Genomic DNA, 17686 nt, shown 5'->3' on the forward strand with positions numbered 1-17686 from the left:
TTGAGTCAGTGGCTAAATCCCAGTTGGCTCTGTACTTCCTGTACACCTAATCTACATAGTTTTCCAAAGTAATCTTGAGCGCCCTGGGTAATGCACTACATATCCGATAGAGGGGTTGTTTGGGAATAGTAATGGAAAGTTCGGATCATTTTACTGACTCGGATCTTTGAATCTCTTTCAGCAAAATGAACGAATCTTTTTCGAGTCATTTCGTTCATTTCAGCAGAATATAATTAAAACGTATATTCTTATAATTAAAGCAGAATATAATTAAAACACATCTAGTATTTACGCAAACGTTGATCACATTTGGAATAAAAACAAAACTATAGGCTGATGCAGCTGAGGCAGAATTATGAGAAACAAATTATTGATTAATAGCTTAGCATTAGGTCTTCAGTCTATGCAGTCTGTTAGTTCAGTGATTTTCAAAGTGGGGGCCACCAGGGGGCGCCCGGGGGGCCTCAACAATTTGGTGTGAAAAATAAATAAATACATAATTCTCACTCTCAGACAACCACACACACACACACACACAGTCAATTCCTAAAGTACTGTAATGTAAAGATGAAAGAGGTAATTATTAATAAAAAAATATAGGGAGATATATTCAGAAGTCTGTATTTTTAATGTGTTTTAAAGACATCTTGCAAAAGGGGGGCCTCGGTCAAATGTTAATGCCATTTGGGGGGCCTTGCCCTAGAAAAGTTTGGGAACCCGTGTGTTAGTTCACCTCACCTCCCGATCCGGGTCGTTCTTTCTTTTATCATGTCACATTTGTCACGATTAGTTCAGCTCTCGGGTCTTCGGGTTCGAGTAGTTCGTTCATCCCGTAACCGCCCCATTGGCTGAATGCAGTGGAGCCGTAACGTGACGAACAAAAGATTCGAACCCGAAGGCTCGATACGTGAACTGATCATTCCTGTTTCCGGAACTGCATGCTGCATTGTCTATGCGCTGGTTACCGGAAGAACGAACGACTCAAACCTGAAGACTCGAGAGCTGAACTAATAATTTCTGTTTCCTGTACCAGAACACATGGGGATGTTGCTGCGCATGCGCGGTCAAAAATGAACGAATCACTCTCTCAAACAACTCTTTGTTCCAGAGTCATATTAAAGATTTGTTCAAAGTGAACGAATCGTTTATGAACGACACATCACTCTCTGGGACGCAGTCCACAGTGAGCGCCTGATACTTCCCGTTACATAGTCCCGTTACTTACACACACACACACACACACACACAGCCAGAGGATGAGACGAAGGGAAGGACAGCATGTTCACGACTTCTGCACGGATTATAACGCATTGAGTGTTAAAACAATGATTTTACTCCTGAACTGGTGGATTACAGTAATAACTTTTACAGGTAAGTGAATTTTTCCACTAGTGCTGGTGTTTATATTCACTAAATACTAACAGGTTGTTCCGCAGGTTACATCAGCTAAACTTCACGAGGCTTCAGTCTGTTTTAGTTCAAACAAACAAACAAACAAACAAACACACACGAACACTTTGTGTTTTTAGTGTTTTTAACACACTCCATGGTATTGAACCCAGTTACAGAAGTATGAAAGCTACTTTATTAATGAATAGCCTCTGAAAATGCCCTATAAAGTTCTAGCAGGAGTCCAGCAGTGATTCTGCTCTTGGCACAGCCTTTGATTTATAGACTATTTGTTTAAACCTAGTCATATTTACAATAACAGGACAATATTAAACGTTTAAACTGATTAAAAAAAAGATGTATAATTATTGGTATTTTTGTGAATAAGTTCCATTAAAAGCCATGTTATAACATTGCTATTTCTGTGGTGTGAGCCTCATAGCAGTCAATGAAGAACAAAACAAAAAAAAAGCTGGCTTTCATCATCAAACTGACCTTATTATATATATATATATATATATATATATATATATATATATATATATATATATATATATATATATATATAACACCTTATTTTCCATGTCTAGGTGTGGTCTAAAAGTATCCAAAAGAAAGCAAGACAGACCCACAGGACCCAGACTACACTCTCATAAATAAATAAAGGGTGGGACCCTTGTCTTTTTCGTAGCCACATGTGGAAATGTGGATATACAGTAGTGTACCTGTAAAAAGATTTAAAATACAGTATTGCGGCCTAAATATCTTTTAAAATGTTCATTTGCACATTTTTAGGTAAAAGATACGTACTAAAGGTACAAAAGCTGTGTGTTTGGGGGTACCCGCGCTTTACAGTTACACTGTAGATTTGAAATATTTTATATTATATTAACATCACCTTTCATACTTAATTTTTTTTAAAACTGTATTTAGATTCATGTTGCTATTATTTATACTTGCTTTGGTGTTGTGTGGTTTTGATTAAACCTGTCCCATTTATTAGACTTATGAGTATAATGTCTAAATAATAACATGAATTCCTATTACACTTGTGATAGCAAAAAATGTGCTATAGAAAAATATATATATATGAATTTCATATGCTTCATGGACCTTTGTGCATCTCCCATGACTGACACCCCGTGTCTCCTCAACGTTATAATAAAGTGTAATATACAAAATATCAAATATAATAAAACATATCGATTATAATCAAACTGTTTGTAATGCAGTTTAGATTCACGTTAGGAAAATACACATTAAGACACACACACACACACACACACACACACACACACACACACACACAATTGTCTGTTGGAGTAATTGCTAACACTTAGGTGCTTAGTTACAAACACACGTTATAATCTTACAGGTTGAAGAAGGCTAAACTTGTAACAGAGTGACAGATAATATATGTACCATGCACTGTGTGTAAATATCTGCAACACAGTTCATCAAACACATGATCCGGTAACAGCACAGCACTAGAGAGTTTGATACGATGCTCCAGTTCAGGTGTCCGTCAAAATGAAGGATAATTTTGCCAGGCCACTGCAGCGGCTCGTCCATTTGATCCCCGATTTGGTCTTGTCTTGAAATCTTAGTCTACTAATGATAGTCATTAATCACTAATTTTAGCATTTATTGACAGAATGTTGCCCAGAACTTAGGTACAGTCAGTCAGTAGCAGATTGGAATCCAGACGATGCTACAGCCATCCATGACCGGGAGTCAAGAGAGTAAAACTGGCCATGTCTCCTGTATCACACAACAACTACCAAATAGAGAAGGCGAAGTCTAGCACATGATCCATCTGAGACACATGAAGACAACCAACTGCATCTTTTCGAACCGCTGCTCATGCAGTGTCACAGAGCAGCGTAACATACACACAAAGGAAAGCACTATCTGCCCTGTTCTGTATACCTGACCTCACACATACCCAGAAATGTCTAGTGCAAATAGTGTAACAGTAGGGGAGAGAGAGTAAGCCATCCCTCCTACCCACAGAGCATGGCCAGTTTCGCTCTCTTGACTTCCAGTCAAGGTTGGATGTGGCTTATTCAGGATTTAAACTTATTATCACCACAAATTAGGTTATTTTTAGCCCAACTGCTGGATATATATAGGACAGGACACAGTTTGAGTTAAACTAACCCATCAAGATGGGTTGTGACTTTTAACCCCAAAAGGATAGTTTCATTTTTATGTTATTTTTATTCTTTGAAAATGTCATATATACCACATTATAAACAAATATGCACAAGAAGGTGTTCAGAAATGCACTGCTAGAGCTGCTAAAGTGGTGTTTAGATATAGACTTTGAAGTAAATGACTCAAATATCATCAAAGGATCAAAGGATACATTTGAAACATCCAAAAAACTGAATATCAGTAATTACAAACAAATTTTTACAAACCTGCATGTCTAGTTAAGGACGACACATTTTCAACACAATCAGTGTGTTAGTACATTTAACACATGCTGTGTGTTAAACATTTCCACACAAAGATGTGTTAAAAAGAACACAAAATAATACAGATATGTTGTTTATACTTTTCCCCGTACAATTATCCTAAAATGCAATTTGTTTGTATGCTAAAATTTTACTAAAATGGTCACAAAATAAACAAACACTTGCATGAAATTCAGGTGACATTTATTAAAATCATTAAAACGTTTGACAGATTAGAATTTGAGTTGATGCATGTTCTTACAAATCTCCCGGCCATCTGGGAAGGCAAGAATCCCACTCCCTTCCATCTGAAAAGCTGTAAAATAGCAAAAAGAGTGTTGGTTAGTTGTTAGCTACAAAATATGGACAACAATTTAACTGAGAAATTGTGTTACAGAATCCCAAATTGTGTAATTTTGGAAATGTGACAAAATGGCGCTGTAGCCTCACCAGGAAAATCCAACTAACTTCGAATATTTATTTTCCAGCCTACAGTCAGCCAACAATACAGAGATAGTGGAAAGCATTACAACCTACTTTAACCCCCAACCTCTCTTTTTGTGACGTTAATCTTGTGAAGAACTTTTTGTCTCGATATTACTGAGCTAGCTAAGTTCCATTAGCCACTGACTGTCTGCACCTGTTAACCGGCATTAAGATTCCCCGAATACATGAAGAAACACTGCTCTAACCCAGCCTCCTAATGCTAATTACTACAGCTTGACTTGTCCAGAACACTTGCTAAATGTAGTTAACGTTAACACACTCTCTGTATTACTTTGTGGTGAACAGCTGTAATGCTACTTTATTATTAACTCTAAAAAAGGTAACGGGAATGTCTAACATTATCGCAAGCTGTATGCTAAAGTAATAGTAATCAATTCAGATGAGCATCTATGTTAGCATCACCCATCCCTACTGTTATTCGTGACAGCATTCAGTTAGCTAACCCTTACACTGAGCCTCAGACACGATGCAGACCAAGAGAATTATAGAATAATCTCAGTCCATATTTCACAGCCAACATAAAACATGACACCAGTAGTGTAACGCCAGCACTGTACATGATATTCACTGCTGAAGCCGTAGCTATAGGTAAAGTTAATTATCACTCGGTGAGTTACTGTTTTCCAATGAATACATTTTTGAGAGCTCCCTGTCTAAATATCACAAACTCGGCCAGGCATTTTCAGCAGCATTAACGCTAAACAGTAATGAACGCTAACTTACGAGTGGGCATTTGGTTTCCTCGCCACAAAAACCGCTACCTCCACCTGAGGCGAATTCAAACAGCTGGGCTGAGGCGTTGGGTTGGGGAGGGGTGCATTGATTCAACTGTCAGGGAAAATGACCCTTACCCTTAATGAAACTAACCCAGCAGTCGGGTTACACGAAACTAGAACTACCCAAGACTGAGGAAATAATCCAATTAAATGACCCAAAAGTCTCAACCAAGCGTTTGGGTAGAAAAAATATGCCAGCATTTTTTTTAGCGTGCAGACTGCAGAATCAAGAGGCAAGTTAGGTGAAGTGCTTTATAATTATATAATTATTGACTCCCACAGACAATAATTTCAACACCTTTCCTGTACTGATAAAAGGACAGAAAACCTGCTCACTAGGGCTGGGCAATATGACAGTACTATATAATATGAATATGACGATCTAATTGTGACAATATTTATTTTTTTATTAAATAATTACAAACTAACTAGACGCAGCTATTGTGATGTTATAATTTTTTGTAACTTAATCTTTAAAATTGTAAAATAAAATAAAAATATTTCAGTTGACATTTTTTAAAATATAAAAATGTTTAAAAAAGGTAAAAACATTATTATAATTTTCTTATTAATAATAAACAAACAGGTTTTTTTTTATGCAGCACTGCTGTATTGCTGGCAGTTTGTGAGCAAACCTATATATTGTGAAGCATATCTTGCATCACAATCGTAGAAATGCCTTCAAAATTGCCTTCATGATGTAATATTTCTGATATATCACACAGGGGCACAGTGGCTTAGTGTTTAGCACATTTTTCTCGTATCTGTGGGGTTGGGAGACCAAATTGGGCCTCTGGAGTTTGCATCTTTTCCCCGTGCTTCAGGGGTTTCCTCCGGGTACTCCGCTTTCCTATTCCAGCCCAATGACATGCGTAGCAGGCTGATCGGCATCTCCAAATTGTTTGTCATGTGTGTATGTGTGGGTAGGCACCCTGTCCAGGGTGTCCTCTGCCTTGTGCCCCTACTGCTAAGTACAAACTCTAAGTCTAAGGGTGGGTGTCAACATGTAAACAGTGGTATTTGTAAATTAAGCTCTAGATCTGTAATTAACCCTTGCAGAAATGCATTCAATGAATTCAATACCTTCTAACATACATCACCATATGATGGACCTGGACACATCATCAGTGATGTTTCCTGGAGTCATCGGGTGTTTCGGGTCTTTCAACATTAGACACCCTTGCCCAGGCGACCCAGCTGGGGTTGATCAAGCCCCGACTTGTGTCCAGGCAGCACTACCCTACCCATGGCTCTCCTCTCCTGATCCATAGTCATCTTGATGCAACTTCCGCTGCCTCCGTGGCCGACCTCAGGCCCTTTTATTTACTGGCTACTTTGATGCCCAGCGTATTACAGGCCCTACCGAGAGACTGGGCTGCAAACTCTCTGCATCCCACCTCAATGGGCTCACTCCTTGCTCACCAGCCATGTAATGCAATTAACTTAACTCAAAGAAAACACAGCAATGTCTGTTTCCTCCCAATATGACAAAACGTCAGGAAGATGTTAAGAAACTGGAATGACGTTTTACTGTATTGTTCCAGTGATGGCAGTTTGGATAAAGCTACATTACAACAGCTTTGTTAAGACACTCTCATGACGATCTCATCGTAAGACCTCTATTGCGTGTAACTTGAGTTGTTTACTGGCATAAATCAATAACTCACCATAGACTCTCATTAGAAATGCATTTTAAATAATCACGTTTCCAATTCGTTTCTCAGTACAGGGAAAAGTGTCAATATTCATGTGCAGGGTATTCCTACACACTACAGATACAGTAGATCGAGATCACGTTGAGTGGAAAAGTACTGTACAGTTAAAACCTGCCAGATCTTGTGTTGCTTTTTCTCAGAAAACATGTTTATTTGCAGGATGCCTTTCATGCCACACACCCTTGAAAGATGAACTCTTTTCAAGGAGGAACAGATGAAGGGGACTTCTCGTCCTCATCGCTTTTCATTCAGCCCCCATCATGTCATTAGTTAAAGCATTTTTATTATATTAAAAGCCCGTGAAAAAGTCTTTCCAGCCAATTTTGAACAAACATTATTATCTCATAAAAAGTGTAACCATGAATTCACAAATAGTGTATACTCGTTTAGTTCCCTGCGTAGGCCAGGTGCATCTCACACACGCTGAATATATCTAGAAATATTTATCAAGAAAAATATTATATCTGTTCCTCATTGCTCATCCTCACATGGCCTAGACTTTCCACTCCAGATGTTTTTAGGCGTGTATGTTTTCCTAAAACCTCCTACCACAATGTGATAAGGATTATTATACACAGAAGCTGAGTAGCTCAGAGGGGTGTGAGTCTGTCAGGAAGAACAGTTTGCAATGTTCTTCTGTCCGTTAGATTTAGAGATTTATTTTAAGGTGCCAGGAACCTCTTGAGAAATCAACAACGTTTAACCTCAAGCCGTCGTCAGTACAGTTTCGGCTGTAAGGGGCTGTTTTTGAGTGGTTGAATGGTAATAAGCACGTCTCAGCAGTGTCATAATTGTGCGTTTTATCAGACTGGGTGAGTAAGAGGGTGGAAGCTTTGTCAGCTTATATCTTTTTCTCCTCCTCTGCATTTCAATCTGTACCTACACACACTTTTTTTTTATGTATCTCTTGTACCATCTTGTTCTTACCTATTGCCATCCTGTGCTGTTCTTTCTTCAACTGACTCCTTTTCTGGGTCTCAAATGCACCGTGGAGCCACATGTTTTCTTTTTCTCCTCTTTCACGTTCTGACCTACTCTATTACTGTCATCACATGCTTTCGCTTACTCAGCCATCTGCTACTCACCTCCCTGTTGCTTAAATTTCTTGTTACAGCCCTTCTTGTTTTTTTTTTAAATGTGTCATGATTCATTTCTGTCCTTTTCCATGTCTTTGTTATCTCCACTCTCCCCTTTTTTAGACAAGTCCTCTTGCCCTGCACTCTTCTTTCGCTGGAAAAGCATCACAAAAGCATGCTATACACTCTAGAGCCAAAAGGTTGTAGACACCTGATCATCACAATCATACAATCCCCTCCGAAACTATTGGAACGAAAAAACTAATTAATTTGTTTGTGCTACACACCAAAGACATTTGGGTTTGAGATGAAAAGATGGAGATGTGACAAGAGTTTGGGATTCAACTTTTATTTCCTGGTATTTACATCTAGATGTGTTAAATAACATAAAATGTAGAACCTTTTGAATCAGACCACCGAGGCGAGCAAAAGTATAGGAACAGATAAGTATAAAAGAAACATAAAGTAAATAACACCTAATATTTGGTTGCATAACCCTTGCTTGCAATAACTGTATCAAGCCTGTGACTCATTGACATCATTAAACTGTTGGTTTCTTCTTTTGTGATGCTTGGGCTTTTACCGAAGCCTCTTTCAGTTGTTGTTTATTTCAGAGGGTTTCTCCCTTCAGTCTCCTTTCAGGAGGTGAAATGCATACTCAATTGGGTTAAGGTCTGGTCAATTGTGTGACTTGGACAGTCTAAAACTGTCCACATTTTTCCCCTGATGAAGTCCTTTGTCCTGCATGATAAGTTCCTCCCAATTTATCTTTATTATCCTTAACGTTTTTAACAACCATGCAGTCTTCACAAGTGAAACTGAAGGCTAAAACCAAGAGTAGATGTTCAGAGCTATTTATTTTTAAAGCAATCAATACAACAGGACACACCTGGGTAACAAGAAACACCCGTCAGTCTCATGTTCCAATATTTTTGCTCACCTACAAATTGTGTTATCTGATATAAAATGTGCTGTGTTCTATGTTGTTTAACGCATCTACATAGTTGTTTAACGCATCTACATATAAATACCAGGAAATAAAAGCTGGAATTCTAAACTCTCTTCTCATATTCATCTCTTGATCACAAACCCAAATGCCTTCAGTCTACAGCAAAAAAAATTTAATTGGCCTCACTGTTCCAATATTCTCGGAGGGGACTGTATGTACATTTTGAACATTCCATTTCAGATTTTGTCCACCCTTGTTGTTATTAATAACCTCCACTCTTCTGGCAAGGCTTTCCACAAGAGTTTGGTGTTTGGCTGAGGGGATTTGCTCATTCAGCCACAAGAGCATTAATGAGGTCAGGCGCTGATGTGAGGTGAGGAGGCCTAGGGCACAGTCAATGTAACAGTTCCTCCAATGGTGTTGACGTCAGGACTCTGTGCAAGACACTCGAGTTCTTCCAGTCCAGATTTAGCTAACTATGTCTTCATGGAGCTCACTTTGTGCAGAGGGGCATTGTCATGCTGGAACAGGTTCCAGTGAAGGGAAATCTTATAGTTACAGCATATACAGACATTCTAGAAAACTCCCCTAGTTCAGAAGGAAACCTTTGGAGAGTTCTTCTTTCTAATAGAGACGCCCATTAAAAGGTTCTGCTTATTTAAATGTACTGGGGATATCTGACTCAGAAAAGTAGGGGTACATGTCTTCATCTTATTGTTCTCTTTTTGTGTCCCCCAGCTATGCCCTGGTGTGAAGCGGTGCAGGTGAATGTGCGGGACAATCGCCGTTTCGCCCTGCTTTTCCAGTCGGTGGTTTTGCCGTGCCAGTACACAAGCTCGTCTACCCATACGCCAGTGGTGCAGTGGTGGTACAAGTCGTACTGCCGTGACCGCACACGTGACGCACTCAGCTTTCCAGAGTCTCTGGGAGTCAGGGGGTCTGAACTGGGGGCCTCCTCCCATCTGGACTGCAGCGACAACAGCCGGACGGTTCGGGTTGTGGCCTCCGGGCAGGGATCCTCTCTCACCATTGCTGATTACTACAAAGACAGAGACATCTCCATTATTAACAGTAATGTTCTATTATTTTTGCTATTCGGTTCACCTGTAAGTCTGTTGTTATAATGATATTTCTGATTGTGTTATTATCATCTTCATAGAGCAAGTGCTTTTTTTCTTTTACATTTTTAGTCTTAGTGGAGTCACTAATGCTTTTGGTTTCTAAATTGTTGCACAAGGGTTTTTTTTGGTGATTGTTTGTTTTTTTGTACCACCATTATTCCATTATTATTATTCCATATATATATACACACATACATACATACATACATACATACATACACACACATATACATACATACACAGATATATAACAGTTGGGTTTATTTTATTTGGCCATCATTCTTTCTCTTTGACTTTTTTGTTTAAACAATGCTAATCTGGATATCAGTGAATGGAAGCTAGTGTCACCACTGAAATGAGGTCATGCTAAATAACAACTATTCAGTCACCATGAGTGAATTGGTTGCTTAACGGATCTATGACTACAGTCTCAATTATTGCAATCCAGAAAGTAAATGAACAGTTTTGGATGTTGTAATGTGTGGCCAGTGTAATGCATGCTTTATAACCATAAAGAGGTGCAGTTCATTACACTTGCTTTTGTTATAATGGTGTATTGGTGCTCAGCTGTATATTTATACTGTGATATATACTATATATACCGTGAGTACACAAAGTCGTAAAAGTCAAAAAGCTTTACTCTGTGATTTTGGCAAAAGTTAGATGAAGTATATGTTTTGAAACTCAAAATTTTTACAAGTACAACCTGTATGTAGCAGATGGTGGCATGGGTTAGCATGGGTCTACAATGGGAAGGGTGTTTGCGGACAAGCTAGTGGGGTAATTATTAAAATGCCACCAGCTGAGCCATGTTTCCCACATAGCTTTATGTGATTTCTCCATCTCTGCTTTCAGTGTTCCTTCCAAAATGCATGGGAATGTGGTACTAGACAAGAATGCCTGAATGTTTGGGCAAGGGGGCGGTCTTAATTGATAGACATGGGCTGTTTCCCAGTTCTAAGAACGCAAAGAACGGCCTTGAGTTCTTGTGAAGACAGGTCTTGCCGGGCTACCTCGGAAGAACGAACTGGGAAGGACAGGACAACATAGAACGCATCTTTGCGAGAATTGAGATGTGCTGTGAGCTTCCTGTTGCACAGTGGGTCATCCCAGCACATTTCAAGTAGTGGGACAGGGTCCTCGTCTCTTCAGTGCTCCCTAAGTAGCATGTTTCAGCTTTACTGTAAAATAGATTTACTGTTAACTGGCTGATTAACCAAAAGTTAATTAAGCATGTTTTCATGTAGTAAGCTCACTGTTTGCAACTGCGACTTCATGTTGACTAAAAACTAAGCAAACACATTTATCATTACCTCAGGATGGAAGCTAGTGTAGTTTAATTAAAATACTTCTGAGGGATAAATTCGATTTTTCAACAACCTCATATATATCTCAATCTTAAATCATATATCAAAATAGTTATTTTTAGATGCGTATTTTGATTTATTTAGATTATTGACGTTGAAAAATTTTTACAAGTACATTTATGGGTCAGGCTTCCATCGTACGCTATTGTTCCGCCGCTTTGACGTCTGGGACTTCAAGTGATTTCGGTGCGCTCAGGTCTGTGTCTGATGCATCCTCGAGATCAAGAACACATCCGGGTAATTTCATGCGTCCCCAGGACTTGTGTTCTTGGGTATTGGAAGTGAATGAGTTCACAAGGATGCAAGATTGCTTAAGAACGCATATCGAGAAGGGGCCATGTTTAAGAGACAAGCAAGTATGCAAGTATGCTTGTGCTGGTTGGCTGGGTGTTGGTGGATCACATCATTTGGGGGGTTTTTTCTTATGATTTATAGCAGTCAAATCCTGTTTGGTAGTGTTCCATATCACTGCTGTGTAGGGCATGGTGAAGTCCACCGATTGAGGCATCTGGCTCTGTTTCAAGTATGCTTAGAATTCTTAACTCTGCTGCTTGATATATTTGGCATTAAATCTTACTCTCGGAGCTGTTTTTGTTTGCTTAGCCTTAATCCCAAAGTTCACTTCTCTCTCTTCACTTCTTTTGTCTTATTGTTTTATTGAGGATATTTATGGGCAGTGGTTCCTCTGGTGATCTCACAGCTATGCTCAAACACGCCGAGCTGGTGCTTTTACACTGCTTCGGACAGCACTGAGTCTCAAACTCACATTACTGGACGTATTTGAATCCTCTACAGTTTATTTAATGGGTGATCATTTTACAGAGAATACATGTCTAGTGCCTTCCGAATTTATCTATGACTGGATGAGTCAGTTATGTTTCTGGTGAATTTGTATCCATTTCTTGGAAATGCTCAGCTTCCTGAAATGACTTTGGTCAGCAAAAAAAAAAGTAAAGTAGATGTTGTGAATGCATGGAGCTGATGCCTAGGGATGTGTCCCACACAGTAGAGTAGCTGCTGTAACCTATTACGTAGCTAATTATTAGTCTGGTAGCTCATAAAACACAGCTCTTTCTTGGCGTTTAAACTTGATGTACACTCAAGGTTTTTTTGTCAGAATCTCTATGTCCATAAGACTAAGCAGTATGAAGACTTGAAAATAACTTGGGACATTTTTAACTGCTAGAATGCATACATTTTAGACCAACACGTATTTTAGGTAAGTGATTCACAATGTAACTAAAAGCACTGAGCTATGAACAATATTCTGCAACATTTAGCCCAGTATGTGTTTAATATAATATAACGGCTGTCCATGAAGCCGTTATGTAGTTTGCCTTAAGTAGAAACAACCCAAGGTATCTTTGAAAGTATGTTGGCTGATCTAGTAAGAACCTTTAGAAGACTTCTAGCATATGGGAAACACTCTTAATTTTACTTGTTATTATAACATTGTTATAAATCCTATAAATGTACGATTCCAAACCTTCTGGAGTCACGTTATGGTTCAATTGAAATTTAACTGCATAGTCGATTAGCAAAAGCAAAAAAAAAAACGATGTCAGATTTATTACCATTCTGTACTAAGTCTGAGTCTTGAAGCCAGGCCGCACTTTAATTCCCTACAGGAAAGGCCTTCCATTGTAATGGTGAATGTTTCCTTTTCCTGAAATAGGTCTGTTTACTTATTATGAGGGAGGATCTGAGGTGCCCCCCCCTGCTCCGCATGAATTTTAACTGATAACTGGGACATTCCAATCTCCTCCTGCTACTCCTCCTGCTTGTCCTCTTACTCATTACCATCTTTTCTCTGTTCCTGTGAGTGCTATAGAACAGATCTGAACATTATAACACTTATACACTGTGTGCTGTGTTTCACTTTCTGTCACCCTTTTAGTGTTCATGCCCTTTGCATTGAAGTGAAATTAAAGATTTTATTTAATGGCACATAGGTAGGTCTGGTCTTTCTTGTTGGCTTTGAATTCAACCTTTGTATTGAATTCTTCTTGAGAAGCAGAACAGCGTTCGGATTGAATTTTTGCAGGAACGCTAACTCTGGCACGTGTTTTGCGTTTATTTGTTTTTTTTATCCAGAGGCTGACCTGCGCATTGGAGAGTTGCGATGGGGTGACAGTGGTGTTTATTACTGCAAGGTGGTGATCGCGGATGACTTGGAGGGCCCGAATGAAGGTCATGTGGAGCTCCTGGTTCTGGGTGAGGCACCGTATACACAAAATAGAAACCCCTTCTGTTCCAATGGATTAAAGTTATGTCCAGCTTCTGTTCTCACTACAGTAGATCATATATTATGAACGAACCTACATGAGTCTGTTTGTTTAGAAAACTCATCATTCCTGATCATCAGGGTTACAGTGACTCTGGAGCTTATCCTGGGAACACTGGCATGAGCAGGAATACACACTGGACGGAATACCAGTCTATTATAGGGCACCATTCACAAACTCCTTCACAGCTAGCCACAATTTATCATAGGCTTTCCACCTACCACATGTTTTTGGGATAGTAGCTTTGGTGGCCGAGGTACTACATACAGTATATGTTATCTGCAAGCATTCACAATGGAAAATGTATGCAAGTTTTGAACTGATTTACAGATCTAAGATATTTTATGCAAGATATCTTATAAGATATAGAGTATTTAGCCAACCAGTTTAGCCAAAGTTATCCAACTGCTATATTTGTTTACATCCTTTACAGTCTCTAGTTACGTCGTGTTATCTCACTAACAGCGTATTATCATGTATTATCATTACATGTAAGCAGCATGATCTGTTTTCTTAATGACCAGTACATGTTATAGTGATTTAGCGGGACCCTTCCATCAAAGACTAGTGTTTTGGATACACCAAAACACAGGAAGTGAAAAATTCCAGCTATCTGCTTAGGATGTAAGGTCATGCTTTGAGAACAATTTCCTCTTCCTCAACTACTACAAAAAAAGACAAAAATAGATAGAACATTACTGATAACCCACTCTGTCTTGTTTGTAATTTTTATTTTCATATGATTCTCCATGTTAAACATAGGACATTTATCTCCTTATAATTTTCTCATTGGAACAATATCAGCCTGTTTTTCCCCTCACACACTTTCAGACCCATTACACAACCAACTATAAGTAGGAGGAGAGACGCTGTGCACTTTTGCCTTTTACAGCCCCGGTGAATTATGGGAGCAGCTTCACAAAGGGCTCACTTGGAAACCACTGTGCTACGCGGTAAAGACTCCGCCTACTGTGCTAAAACAGCATGATTTACTGCTGCACCTCATAACCAGTTGTTTTGATGTGAAATGGACTTTTCTATTGTGTTTTCAGCCTGAAATACAAACTTTTCAGCGAGTTGCATGAGTATTCATGTTTTCCACATTTTGTAATGTTACAACCTGGAAGTGAAATATCATGAATATAGACAAAATAGATTCATAATATTGTATTTAAAGTTGAGATCATAAGTTAACATACGCTTTGCAGAATCTACAAAATATTAATAATTTTAAAAAAGGGGATCATATTTATTACATGATGTATTTTTTTTTATTTAGTGCAGCCCTGAATAAGCTGTTTCACATTACAGATGTTTACATATAGTCCACAAGACACAATAATAAGTGAATTTACACATATGAACCAGTTCAAAAGTTTACGTACGCTTGATTCTTAATACTTTGTGTCATTACCTGGATGATCACAGACTGTTTTTAAACAACTGTGAGAGTTGTTCACGAGTCCCTTGTTAGTCCTGAGCAGTTAAACTGCCCACTGTTCTTCAGAAAAATCCTCCAGGTCCTGCACATTCTTTACTTTTCCAGCATCTTCGGCATATTTGAACCCTTTCCAACAGCGGCTAAATGATGTTCAGATCCATCTTTTCACACTGAGGATGACTGAGGGACTCGTACACGATTATTACAAAAAGGGCAAACATTCACTGATGCTCAAGAAGGCAACACGATACATTAAGAGCCAGGGGGGTGTAAACTTTAGAACAGGATGATCGGTGTAAATTGTAACTGGTTCATTTGTGTAAATTCAGGTATAATTGTATCTTGTGGACTATATGTAAATATAGTCTAAAAAAAATCTTTAACATTAAAAAGTAATGATGACCTCAGCTGTATATTGAGATCACGTGACACTACAGTTGCTCACACGTCGACTCCATGTGATTTTTAAAGGCAACTGGTTGCACCAGAACTAATTTAGGGACATCATAGCAATGGGAGTGAATACTAATGCTGTCACAAGTTTAGCATTTTTTGTGTATATTCATAACATATAATCCCATTTAAGTCCATTTTAATTGCAGGTTATTACACTGCAAAATGTGAATAGTTCAATGGTTCACTAGTTCAATAGTTCACTGTATGTAACATAAAAAGTGTTCTGTAGAAGTGTTCTGTAGAAGCGTTGCTCTCACTGAAAACATTCAGACGTTGGATTATTTTTCTGTTTCTCTTTGAAATGTGTACAGTTTAAACTTATTTAAGCCAGTTATTCTATATGAGCGATTCTTCAGTTCTTAGGAGCATCAACAGAAATTTTGCAAACTGCTCATTCAGTATATCAAATGGACCTGGTGTAATGGGCTTCTGTCCAAAGTGTCTGCCTCTTGAGTTTGATTCGCTAAGGTCTACTACTCATGTATGCACCCTACACAGGCCGGTCTAAATGCGGTTTTAAATAAAGCCTGAATGTGATGTCACATTCAGGACAATGAACAGTGTTTGGGTGCCAACCATTCTCATACTCGAGCAACATCCACTTGTAGACACGCTCCCATGGCAACAGAAGGACATTATGTGTCTACCAGTGGAGGATGACGTGAGGATCTATTGTATGACCATGAATGAAAGAGCGAGAGAGTGAGCAGGAGAGAAAAACAGTAGAAGAGAAAATAAAGGGGGGTTGGTATGAGGTTATTTCAAGTACATGCTCTCTAATCCAGGGGTCCAGCTACATAAAAATCCTGGCTAACTAACATGGCTGAATGGTGACTGCAGGCACCTTTTAATGCTTAGGCATTAATGACTAGTTCATGATTATAAATGAGACCATTTGAAGTGCTTATGTTTTGTTTTCCACTAGCGCTTCAAGTAACTATATTTGACTAGCATCACAGACTCTAAACAGATGAGACATGGAGAATAAACGCATACTTTTCTCTCCAATCATCTTTAAACAGTCTGTTTTTGTTTAAATAAGTCATGTAGTCAGTTTGCTTATCAGGCCAAATGAAATGAACAGTCTACGAAAGTCTGTGGTAACTCTCCCTTTTCTGACCTAATGTATGATCCTTGTATGATCTGATGAGCTTCCTTAAGCAAAATAATGTGTGCATGGGAGTGGATAAGCAGCAACAGAATCTGCAACAGAAGCTGAGTTGTGTTTTTTGTTTATAAAACTAGAGCCTGGGGGAACGGTGGCTTTGTGGTTAGCACTGCTACCTCACACCTCTGGGGTTGGGGGTTCAATTCCCGCCTCCGCCCTGTGTGCATGGAGCTCACATGCTGTCCCCGTGCTTTGGGGGTTTCATCCCCCAGTCCAAAGACATGCATCGTAGGGTGATTTTGATTTCAAATTGTCTGTAGTGTGTGAGTGTGTGTCGATTGTGCCCTGTGATGGGTTGGTCCCCTGCATTGCGCCTCCAGGCTTCCTGCGAAGGATAAGTGGTACAGAAAATGGATGGATGGAATGGAAAACTAGAGCCACTAAAGCAGGGGTGTCCAAACTTATCCGCAAAGGGCCGGTGTGGGTGCAGGTTTTCATTCCAACCAAGCAGGAGCCGTGTCTGATTCCACCTGTTTAATCAGTTGAACTTGGCTTTCAATAGACTCAGGTGTGGCATCTGCTTGGCTGGAATGAAAACCTGCACCCACACCGGTCCGTTCCGGATAAGATTGGACACCCCTGCACTAAACGATAGGCAATTTTATTTTTTCATTTTATGTTCATGGGCTCTGCTACAGTGTTATTCCATGTACCTGGTTCGGTCTGCCAGTTGTCAACCCCTGCTCTAGACCGACTTGTTTACAGCAAGGGCTTTTTCTCGCGCTTAAGTTTTGTTTTGCTTTGTCTGGATTATTCTGGGAGAGGCTGCAGATGAGGTGATAAAGTATCATGTGATGCAGTAATTACCACTGGTCAGTATGAGAATGATGTGAACCCCTTTACCAACAGTTCACTCAAAGCAACTGTTTTTACATCTAGTGCTTATCCTGTCTGAAAGCTGTTTAGTGTTTTAGCCTTGTAAGGAGTGGCAGAAGATCTCGAGGACAAACCTGATTGCGAAGGAGCGGCGGTTTCTT

At 39.2% G+C, this 17686-nt stretch overlaps 1 protein-coding gene across 3 annotated transcripts in view; it reads left to right on the forward strand.

Annotated features, from left to right (window-relative positions):
- Positions 1–1178: 1178 nt before the first annotated feature.
- LOC108259040 (immunoglobulin-like domain-containing receptor 2) overlaps positions 1179–17686 on the forward strand; it is a 34811-nt gene continuing 18303 nt past the window's right edge. The window contains exons 1-3 of one of the 3 annotated variants that reach the window (XM_053676376.1): positions 1179–1371; positions 9610–9942; positions 13454–13573. In XM_053676376.1, coding sequence (XP_053532351.1) covers positions 1257–1371; positions 9610–9942; positions 13454–13573 — 568 coding nt within the window. In that variant the 5' untranslated portion in view covers positions 1179–1256. The remainder of the gene's footprint in view (positions 1372–9609; positions 9943–13453; positions 13574–17686) is intronic. The other 2 variants (XM_017458170.3, XM_053676375.1) reach the window with 2 other exon arrangements.

This window comes from Ictalurus punctatus, chromosome 26, assembly GCF_001660625.3.
Source record: "Ictalurus punctatus breed USDA103 chromosome 26, Coco_2.0, whole genome shotgun sequence".
Classification (NCBI taxonomy): Eukaryota; Metazoa; Chordata; class Actinopteri; order Siluriformes; family Ictaluridae; genus Ictalurus; species Ictalurus punctatus.